The sequence below is a fragment of the Stegodyphus dumicola genome, chromosome X1 (genome assembly GCF_044657685.1).
Source record: "Stegodyphus dumicola isolate Sdum_Otavi_A_Nest chromosome X1, ASM4465768v1".
In the NCBI taxonomy this organism is placed as follows: Eukaryota; Metazoa; Arthropoda; class Arachnida; order Araneae; family Eresidae; genus Stegodyphus; species Stegodyphus dumicola.
In genome coordinates, this window is record NC_140780.1 from 252432751 (window position 1) to 252445007 (window position 12257).

The window sequence follows — 12257 nt, forward strand, 5'->3', positions numbered from 1 at the left end:
GAATAAAATAATCTTACGTATCCCTTTACTGTATGACCATAAATCTGTGGGAAATATTTGCCTTATAATAAGTGAGAAGCCAATTGAAAAGAGTATAATGTATTTTATCCCTCCTTCTAACACGCCTTTGTGATGTAACTGGGAGCACACTCGGCCCATATTCTGGAGGTTCGAAGTGCGAATCCCGGGAAGGATACTGCATATTTTTCATGTCTCCTGCTGCAAAATAACCTAATTACTCTACAAGTGGCTTCCGAACTAAAAGGTGGGGGATGATAATTCGGAATTATCTTCAAGTTTGAATAATATTTATTTATTTCCAACTTTTATGATTAGTTTTTCGTGATTAAAAGCATTCATTCAAATCTAAGAAGTATAGGAAATGCGGTCGTGTCCAGATTATTGGGATTTTGGGGAGGCGAAGTGCTAATTCCTCTTGACAAGTCAGCATTCTTTAAAGAAATCGGCAATAATTTACTTACATTTTTATATATATATTTAAGTATATATATAATTTATATATATATATATATATATATATATATATTTACTTTATTTTTTATGTACGTACTATTCTTTTTCTATTTATTTGATTTTAAATGTACGTTTTTGAGGCATACCAATAAAAATATTAAACTTCTTTTAATTTAATTTTATTGCAAGTTTTTAATAGTGTTGTCACAGTGCTATTAAGTTTTAACATTTCCTGATTTCAAATAGCAATAGATTTGCACTTCCTCTCCTAGCAGATAATCACAAAAAGAAAATTAATAATTAAATAATATAGTATGTATGTATTTATATATAACAGCTTACAGAAACAAAGTTAACTGCACATGCCTAAATATAGCCAAAATTATCATGCTTTTCTAAATTTTCTAAAACTGTAATCGGAATTTAAAGCATTTTAAATAGCAATTTTTTAAACTTCTATATTTTTTACTTTTGAACAAAATGAATAAATACATATTTGCTACCTCTTCGAAAAATGTTTTTTCGGAAGTTTCCCACTTACGTATCTGAAATCTTTCTTCTTTGCTCAATTCAAGAATCTGTACAGTCTGAATTCGTACATATAATATGATTGTTCCTCTGCGTGTTCATATCACCTGAATTATTCTTCATATTAACTTCTGGCGCTTGGAATGAAAAATAGGACAGGCTGCACAAACAAATGAGACAGCTTCCTTTTGATGGCACATGGACAAGTCTTCGCTACGGCAAACGGACTTTCACTAAGCAGCCCAAAGCAACTCTTATTGCTTTGCAGTAAATTTTAATCTTGTAAATTTTACCTAGTAGATTTAATCTAGCATTTTAGTTGGTCAAGTGAGTCTTGGTTCCAGGAAGAAATTTTTATTTTGACTACCGAAAACCATCGGATGGATTTTTTTCCCACTCAGAAAGCTTACTGTAGGTAGTTAAAGTGATCTGAATTGATCTGGATATAACATAAGCCGAATTTAAATATTATCATTAAGTATGTTCATAAAGCTCCCAGATGGTATAATACGTAGTTAGAGGAGCTTGACTGCGATTCCAAAGGGCACGGGTTCGAATCCCGGAAAAGGCATGGATGTAAAATTGTCTATTCCTTCATAGGAAGTAACCATGGCCGCCTATTAGGTGCCTCCACAATAAAATGACCACCACTTCTGCCCTTAGTAGTGGCCAATGCCGTTATAGTTACGGAACGGATTTTAATGTTAATCAGAATGAGATCAAAGAAGATATCAGCAGAGAAACATGGCTCTTTACACGTTTTGCGAATCTACTGTTTGCATTTTATCTGACAGTTCTTTTGCCCTGGTCGCAGTTGCCTTTTGAAAGAAATGATCAATTTTACTTAAAAGTGGCAGCTATGTTAATATCCTTAATTAGCAAGAACAATTTTAAGGAGATGTAATTATAAACCATTAATTGTCAATAGTTCTCGGAACATCTTTCTATGATTCAAACGAATGGACTAATAATTCCTACATGTATTGAATCGTTTATTATTATAATGCACTTACTATTGACTATATTGGCTGTTTAAATCGGCCTAAGTGTTATCTAAAGCATATTAACGAGTATAGGCGTGCGAATGAATAAATGATGACAATTGAAAATTCTGCATTATTTAATATCTATTCTGAAAACGGATAACATTACTTGGTAATTTTAGCTATATTGCTTTAAATTACGAAATATACTACTGTAGATGAAGATCATGATTACGTATTTAGCTATATATCATATTAGAACTTTTGTAAAGCTTTTTAATGCCATCTATTAACATATGGTTTCTTCTTAGTTTAAAACTTCAAAACTAGCGCTAATTAAACATTACTTAATTGCTTAAAAATTGTTTGACTTAGAGTTCCTTGATTTTGAGTACAAAATTAGTTAATTTATTATTATAACTTAAATATATCATAATATACCATATTAGAACAACTCATCAAAATTACTATCTTGTAAAATAGATAAGTAAGTGGCTTTCTTTTTCTTTTTCAACATTCTCATAATTTTAAGAAATATTTACAAAACGATAAACTGATATACAAATATCTATTTCAATCTCAATTTCATAAAAAAGTTTTAAAAGAAAAGAATGGTTATTTTCGAAAAAAAGCACAGATAATAAGATGAAGAAAAGACTTAAAATTATGAAACAAAATCGCAAATAAAATTGATCAAAATAATAAACGCATGAAGCATGTCTCATTTACATAACTAACTGTTAGCGTAATTTAGAGATTTCCGTCAGTTAATCACTGAGATAATTACTTAAAATTCCAAATTCAAAACATTAAGCAGTTAGCCAACTTTTCTTTAGTTCATTAAATTAATTTAATTACTGAATCTTGGGTTTAAATTTAAAACAGTAGTAGATACTCTTGCATATTAGCAATATGCCAAATGGTATAACTGTTTAGCAGTTAGTTAAAACTTCTTACACTCTTCTCTTTAACTAAAGAGAATTCATTTCAAACGGATTTAGCCGTAAAGCAAAATAATGTCATACAGGCAAATCAGAGCCTATAGTTCGCAACCTGTAACTAAAATCAGGATCAGCGAGAAAAAGTAGGAGCACTTATTTCGTCAAGAGAGAAGAGACACAGGCCAGAGTAAAACATACAATTACGCAAATTTACACCTTACGTTTGGCGTAGATTTCAACCAAGACTCTATCAATTTCAAAGGTAAACAGGTACAGATCCGTCTTCATCAGAAGCAATGAAATTCTGCAACGAAGAGAGAAGGCACAGCCGTATTTATACCAAAAGCAAAGTAAAGCGACACCGACTAGGTAGTGAGACCAATATTTTTCTTATTCTTGTCACATGAAACCAGCCTTCAGTATTTCTGAAACACTCTGTAGCCTCTACTTACAATTTTTCATGAGTTAATGATCGAAATAAATGTAAAAATTAGAAGACAGAGAGAAAACAAAAGGGCAACTAATGACAAAATTAGGAAACTTGTATGCATTACATAACTTTTATAGCATCATTAAATTAGGTAAATTTTTATCAGGTATAATGAAGCCTCGGCTCACGAATTTGGCTCGTTCATGAGCGCCATAGTCATCGAAATCATAAAAACAAACTATTTTTTCTCGTAGGAATCAATGTAAAATCGATTAATCTGTTTTAAACCACAGATAATCATTTATTTAAAATTTACAACAGTAATTTGGACACAGATTTATAATATAAAATAATGCAAATCATCTAATCTAAGACGAAAAAAAAAAACGTAAATACAGTATTAAATAGATAAACTAGAGGAAAATTCAATTTAATTATATCGTATCTATAGAAAGAAAAGGGTCGGCATAGATGGAAATTGATGAGGAGGTGAAAAAGAAGAGATGGTATTGTTTAGATAAGAAGTCCCCTTTCATAAAGACATCAGGTAACCGTCTTTCTGAGACATCTTCTTTTATCTCTCCTTTGGCTTTGAGCACCATTCACTAAGTCCTCTCTGGGCCTCCGCATTGTTCACTCACTTTCACTCAGCATTGTTCAATGGGATTTGTTAGAGTGATGCAGAGCACTGTCATTGAAAGCGCTTTGCTGTAGCTTGCTAACGCTTTATTAGGGGGATATTGTTACACTAAACTTTGCACTTTATCCTATTCTGCACAAATTTAGCGGATCAAGATCACAAATTCAGCACAAATTTAGCGGATTTTTATTTAGAACTAGGTTCATCTTCTGCTCGTTTCTCTTCCTCTGAAGACACTTCTTCCATAACTTCCTGTTCTCGTTGTTTCTGAAGATGTTTCAATTCTTTCTCGTTGACCTAATATTTATGATCTTCTAACACCTTCGCGTCTTCTTTTTTAACTTATATTAACATTTCTTCGGAAAATCTTATATAAAGGCTTATGATTTTACCTAAAGACACAATTTTACAGATAACAAAACAAATCCTTAGTGTGAAAACCCTATGCCTGCAGCACAGTCTGGCCATAATTTACTCCTGGCGGAATTCAAGGTCCAGTAAATACCTTGCTACAAGGCTTCTTTAATGAGATTTAAGCGATGAAAAATATTAAAATGATATCCCTAGAATACTGAGCGTTTGTTCTGTTTCAGAGATCCTTACATTTAGCAATTAATTAAACAATTAAATTAATCATTCTTATTAAAAATCGGATCCGAATTAAAGAAAATTTAACAAAAATTGTAATCAATTATTACCAAACGACAATGAAACTTTACTATTTCATTTATTATAAGTCTTTTTTACTGCAGTTAAATATGTAAAAAAGGAAATATTCTAGTTTAGAATTAAAAGTTAATGCAGCAGAGGAAAGAATAAAGAACGGTATATAAAAGATATGGCCAAAATTTCGATTGTGATGTAATTTTCGGTGGATCACCATTTCCGTTTCTTAACGTACGTGCATAAATTTTCTTTCACTAAATTATGGTGTATCAATGAAGAAAATTTCTTTTATATACTCTAATAAAATTCTAGCAATTAGTTATCCTTTTTTTTATCTTCAGTAAATATACCGTGCATTATACAAGATGTGCATATTATTTGTTCAGCAATTTTATTCGCGAAGGATATTACTTTTTACACTCATAAATAGTGTTACATTTATTATCAGTTCTTTTTTATTTAATTTACGTCAAATCTATATATACATTCCTAACAAGAATGTAGTGTCATATTTACTATTACTATTCATGCGGGGCCACTTTCGCTTTTATCACTAAATTTATCGTTACAGCATCTATATTTTCAGGGGCCTTTTGCATTTTTGAGACTTAAATACACTTTTACCATGTTTATAAAAACCTGTATTTTATGATGCATACACATTACGATAGTTTTAGGAATAAGTTATATTTTTGGTACTTAATATCTTTATTCTTATTTATGAAAACAATTTATGTATTTTTAAATGAATACGTATCACAATGGCATAAACGCAGTTATATTATTAACAATTATTTAATACTAATTGAGACTTTATTTCTAACGCCTGCTACTAATTATGCAGGGAGCTTGATTGCGTTGAACTCCACGGATTTGATTGTCAGCTTGGGCATTACATTTCACATACAAAGTCGATTCTTTCACCAAACGTTAGCCAACCATGGTACATAGCATACAGTGTAATTCGTATAATGTCCTATAAATTTATATTTGCACTGATTTTGGATTCAAACTAAAGTATATCTTGTAATGTCTTTTTCTTTTGTTCAGGAACCTTGAACACTGGTGAAGAATCGTGCTGGAATGGGATGTGGTGGTACAAAACCAGCAGCTTGCCCACAGGTCAAAATTTGTATTTTATCTTCCGAAATGAATGACATGTAAATTAATAATTAATTTAGTCTTGTATTATTTCAAAATTTCATTATTAGAGGTGCTTATTTGTACATTTAATGGATGTATATGTAGGTTCAAAAGCGACAGGCAGGATATTTAAAAAATATTGCACGATTAACTACCTGTTAAATGTTTAGTCCTAAACCTGAGGCTTCAGGATAAGAAATTGATCAAATAAAGTAGATTTTTAGAATATAATATTTTTCATCTCATGAAACTTCTTAGAAAAAATATCTAATCTAATTTATACAGGTTTTTTGGCACGTGAGCTATTTCTTACCCAAATGAAAGGTCTTCCAGAAGAAACTGGATTCTCTAATACACAAGAAAAAATTGTCAGAATTATAACTTGAACTATTTTCATCTGATGGAAAGAAATGAGGAAATGTCGATTTTTTAAGGGTTGTAAAATTCTAAAGTTTATCCTTTCTGAAAACGGAAATTTTCAGCCCATGATTATAAATTTATGTTTCTTTGACATAAAAAGATAACGTTTAGAAGTATATATCTGAAAGCATACAATTTCGAATGCATGCATTATGGCCATGGGCCAAATTTGTACAGAGTGAATTTCAATTTTGATCATATGATGGTGGAGATTTCTTTGATTCACTAATTCATCAGTAAAAACATTTTTTCTCACTGATTTTTTCCCTGCAAGCTGAGCATAAAATATTTCTTCTTATATGAGTAGATATACTAAATTCATTACGTGACAAAATTGGAGCACTCTGATAGCCTAATTTACTTGATTCATTTCGTAAACTTGGAGTACAGTTCTACAACTATTCAGTGATTCACGAGCTTTTGAAACACTTCGAATATTCATGAGCTCTATTTTTATGAAACGAAAAATTTGATGATAAAGTGCATTTTTAGCCCCAAATGTGGCAGAAAAGAAATCTTAACTACTTACTCACACAAACATGAGAATCTCGTTAAGATTGTCTGAATGTTCTTTTTTCCCCCGACTGAATGGCATCCATTCATGAAATTATCTTTTTTTTTATTTTTATTTTTTATTTTTTTTTACAACAATGTATTCAGTTTTCCGCTTAGAAAATGATTTTTAAGCAAATGAATAACATGCTTTTAATTATTCTTAGTGCGTTCTTGCACTCGTTTTATTTTTCAGATTTTGATTTGTATTCTAGTCTACGTTTAGTTATCGCCGCAAGTGAATGGTGTTTTTGAAACGCACGAAGTCCGTGTTGTCTGTTATTTTAGTTTGAGTTAATAAAGGGTTATTTTGCACCTTTCTTCTGTGTTGGTATTTATTTCACGCCTGTGCGAGAATTCGCCAGGTTCATTGTAGGATCTAAACTAGTGGATGTGGAAAAGTAGAGACAGAATCTTAGAAGCTGGCCGACAAAAGAACGAGAAGCTTTCTCGGAGGACATTTTAAGAACTTTCTGATGAATTTTAATGAAATTTCGCACGGCTAAACCATGAAGATCCCACGCAACTAAGCCTTCAGTCGTAGGAAACCATGGCGCAATAAACTAGTACTTGGTATTCATCTTATCCACTCGGCCGGAAGGTAATCAAGCAAACTGGATTCAGTTATTACATAAAATATTTCTTGAGATTTAAAATAAAGTGAATTATATTGTAATTGCGAATGAAGTTAATTCTTTTTATAAATATGTAACTTCAGACACGTAACTGCTTAACAGCGAATTTCTATTAATACTATGCCCTTTATAATGATGAATATAATGCCTTATTTTACATTCATTTATTACCATACATTTTCTATAAATATTTCTTAGTTTATCCGGATAATTATTACTTACTAGAATTTTATCTACTATTAGACTGAGTTATCACCACTTATTTCTTTGTACTTCATACACCCATACATTACAAACGCGATAAAATGAGTTCAAATTTAAATTCTTATTCATTTTAATACTTCATTAAAATTTCCCATCCAAGATATTTCCTGCACGAACTTTAATGCTTGCCATATTTCAAGTTATTTTTAATATTGACAAAACTGGAAGACTGAATGTTTACTTTGATGCTAAAATATTACTCAGTAACAGGTTTGTGCGAACTAATTAAAATATTTCTTCCCCGGTAAAAGAATTGGATAAGCCGCTTTTACGATGCACATGGCTCTGCAAACAAGGCACTTAATTAACGTTGAATAAGTACGTGACTTCTTTGGATTACGGGAGGATGCTCGTATTTTAAATAATTAAATGCTGAGAGATTGTATTCTGCCTGTCTTTTAATTAGAAGGATAGCGTAAAAGTTTTCTCAGGGCCAAGAATTAGGATTCAGGAAAAGTGTTTTTAGTATTAGATTAAAATCAATTATTTAAATTTGTAACGAAAGATCTTTGAGCTGGTTGGTAATGAAGATTTACTCGACACCTCTTCTCTCGCTAAAATCGTTTTCGTTTTTCGGAAAATAATGAACTGTTTTATTGCTTAGAATACAAATTAGAGAGATCTCTTTAAAAATATTTCTCAGTAGACGTTAAGCGTTAAGTTAACGTCTGCCAAGTTTTAATGCATTCGATTTCGGGTTGGATTTATATTGAAAAAAAAAAAAAAAAAAAAAAGATGAATCAAGGTACAAAGGGAGAGAGTCGTTTTTTAATTAAAATCAGGAAAACACAATTCATTCATGGCATTTTAAGGAACTTTAAAATTTCAGAGTTTAACCCGTAACTCTCGGAAAGCGCCAGGTTTGGAAATTGAAAATATAGCGTACTTTTATGATTATTAAAGTAAATGGATTAAAAAGCGATTTGTGCTAAAGTGGACGAGTTTTAAAATTTTAATTTTGGTCAAGTGGAAAATATTGGTTTGTAGAATAAAAATCCTTAAAATTTACGAAACAGGCACCAAATATTTCCATTTATAAGTGGCAAGAGACTCGAAAATATTTTGCAAACTTCTTACTTATGTAAAAATAAAAATAAAAAGGGGTGGAACTGAACTTACCTTTGTCAGGACTTGTATGTCTTTTTATTTGCTTTGGAAATATGACGTGTCCTGAATAGGAACATGGAGCTTACTCAAGCTATGTTCAAATACATGTGGAATGGACACCACCAGCAAGAAGGGTTTACTTTACCCTTTATTCTCTATAAGATCACAGGTGCTCCCGCACTTCGGGATACAGAGACCAACCACTTGTGGTCTGAAAGTAAAAATATAAAACTGCTAACTAAAATTCTAAATAAGAGCTAACTTTGAATTAGTTTACAAATGCCTAACACTAAGTCTGGCCTTTTAAAAGATTACGTATATAGTACGCAAACTGCCGAAACTACAATACGTTTTAAATATCAAGAGGACTAAATATCTGGCTTTAAAGGCAAGCAGCAACATTGAAAACTCGTACAGAATGCAGTGGCAAGGCGGCTCACTTTCCCTCTCTCTCTAACTTTTGGCAAAAAGCTACAACTTAAATACTTGGGCGTTAGCAAGTAAAATTTGCATAAACAAGTTAACGCATTTAATTCTGACCGGAAGTGGAAAAAAAGAAAAGATAGTAAAGTTTTAAAATAAAATAAACGTTAGTAAAACTTAAGATCCTTACATGTAATACAACTTAAGCTTCAAATTTGCGCATGCCTCTCAGAAAGATCAAATCGTCTCTAGGATTCTCTTTCTAACATTAAATCGATGCAGAATTGGAAACACAAGTGTGTAACCTAAATCTTAAGAGTATTAAAGCTTTCAAACCTTCTGAAACGGGAAAAAAAATTTCTATGCTCTTCGAATTTTCGTTTGTTATTTCAGGACATATTTTTATTGAAGCAAAAAAGAAATGTGGAAGGGGAATAAAAAAAGAAGTTAAATTTATTTTACAAATGCCAAACACTAGCGCTTAAGCCATTAGTTCACGAGCTCTCCAGTACCTTTTAATAATGTTCCCATACCAAGGAAGTGCACATCATTGTCATGTAACCCTAAGATAGTCTGGAGTTGTGTTCACTTTTACTGAGGAATTCTACCGACATTTCCAAAAATAGTTAAATAAATCAGATGTTATTAACTAATATTACTGCATAGCTTAAAGTTTCTAACACAGTAAATTTATGCAAAAGTCTGAATATGAAATATTTTCAAAGAGAGGAAGAATACAAATTTAAAAATTATCAAATAATAGTGTTGTTATTATAAGACTAAACTCAATATGGCTTAGTTTAAATACTAGCTTAATCGTCCTAGACTGCCGTACTAATTTTCACTCCGTCTTCCCCTTTCAATCCCAGAAAAATAATTAATTACAGTGATGTAAACCGCAACTATAAAATTTATTTTCCTTTTAACTTGAAGTTGCAGAAGCTAAAAAACAAACATTAACAAAATTAATTTGCGTTTTCGTCGGGGGGGGGGGGAGGAAAAGAACAATAAAGCAATGATTCAAACAAATTTACAGTTTTAATTTAAAGCTTTTCAACTTCGTTTCTTTACTCCGCGATTCTTAACATAGTTTCATTCACAGAAAAACTCAGCAACTCACATTTTAGAGCTAAATGCATACTCTGAATGCATTTATGCTCCGCGCATTTTCGCCCACTGCGGTGCGTAACTGGAATGCGAGCTGATGACGATCAAAAGATTAACCTTGATGATGATCAAAGATTAACCTTGATGACGATCAAAAGATTAACCTCATTTCATTTTATTTTCTGATGGAGTAAACTAAACAGGAGACTCGCAGAAAAGAGTCAACACAAAATTTTTTGTTTAACTGTTTAAGATAAATCTCATTTAAGGATACCTATTTAATCTGAGGGATGTGTTTATGAGGACTTTCTAAGGAATTTGTTACATGAATTACAAGAATGAATGAGATCGATTGGTTAGAAATCAAATTTTTCTTTGTGAATATTTATGTTCCGATTTTTTTCCTTCAGACACCAGCGCTCTCTGTTACACCAGCAAGAAAATAATCTGTCCTTTAAAGAATGAAACCTGAAATCCCTACCTGAAATAATGACACTTTTGTTTATTCTTTTCTGAAGAGGAAAAAGTTCATTTAGATCTTCTACAATCCTAACTCAATAAAATTCCTTCCCTTTCAGATTTTCAGATATTTTTATTCAAACAAAGCAACTGCCAAGGCGCCAACCTAAGCAACTACTTATTCGCTGGAAATTGCATTGTTCCCTAAAATTCCAAATTGACAGCGACGGTTTAGCCAGTTGTCAGATAATAAATTCCTTTTCACTGAAATTAATTCCATCTTATAGAAATTTAAAGAAATGTGGCCACTAAAAAAATCGCCCTTATATAAAAAGCAGACTCGGACATTTTCTCCTTTTCTTCTCGCAAATAAATCCTTTAAAGCAGAACTTTTTCCTATTATCTAAATTTTTAAAAGTCTTCTAGAATACCTGCCATAACTTTATTTAGTAAACACATTTATATAAACGTTGTTTATCAAATACTTTTATACAGCCGTCTCTAAGATAATATAAACCTTTTGGGAAGTATATGTTTTTTTATTCATAATAAAACTATAGATCGGTCTATTGATTACATTTTCAAGTGCAAGAAAAAAAGCATTCTATTTATGTTAGCTAAAACAGTTGAATTAATGCAAACATATTGATTCTTCCTTTAGTAAAGGAAATTACTTTCTTATTAATGGGAAATTTCTAACTTCCCATCTATACGAATTCATCTTGTTAATAACCTTCATAAGTTTTGTCACTAAATTTCATTCTGTTTGAAGATTTAAGCAAAATTCATTTAAATAAGTTGGTAATTTTATATCCGATCAGAAGTTAAGAGCTACGTTCAATTCCCTGCAAATGAAATGGCTGGCTGTATGGGAGCTTCCTCGTTTACGCATATGTAATGCAAATTCAAGCCAGTTGCCTGGTGAAAATCTCCTTCGAAGGTATATCTCATTGTACTTATAACCCTTGCGTGCTTTGAGGCAATTCAGCTGATTAAATTCAGCAGACCCTGATTAAATTTAGACTAAATTTTTGCTGTTTTTTAAAGTGCTGTTTTTTAACGACACCATCGTAGAAGTAATCATGCTATTCGTGGGAAAGCAATGAAGTTACTTCTTCCTGTTACTGTTGTATAATCTCTCCAAACACCAGGTTTTTGGTTGAGACAATTTTGAGAATACAGTAATGATAAAAATACCGATTTTTTTCTCATTGATTTAAATATTAGTTCAAACATTTTAAATGTCCTATATATTTCAGCATAACGGGTGCATATATCTGGGAGGGATAGTTTTCTTAAAGATGAAAGGGAATCATATAGCTATGCAGGATGGGAAACGAAATCTTAACACGGTATATAGCGTTGTAAGATTAGAAAATGACGTATCAGGAAACCGTTATTCGTATTTAATGCTTTACCTGACATTGTTGGCAACCTCATAATAGACTTAAATTTTATGGCTAATCGTCTGAATGGACAGAGTTA

The 12257-nt window shown here is 31.5% G+C and overlaps 1 protein-coding gene across 4 annotated transcripts in view; it reads left to right on the forward strand.

Annotated features, from left to right (window-relative positions):
* Positions 1-12257, forward strand: part of LOC118181362 (uncharacterized) — a 193824-nt gene that overhangs the window by 46815 nt on the left and 134752 nt on the right. For all 4 annotated transcript variants that reach the window (XM_035350492.2, XM_035350493.2, XM_035350490.2 and 1 more), the window contains exon 2: positions 5713-5784. In XM_035350492.2, the coding sequence (XP_035206383.1) occupies positions 5746-5784 (39 nt within the window). In that variant the 5' untranslated portion in view covers positions 5713-5745. The remainder of the gene's footprint in view (positions 1-5712; positions 5785-12257) is intronic.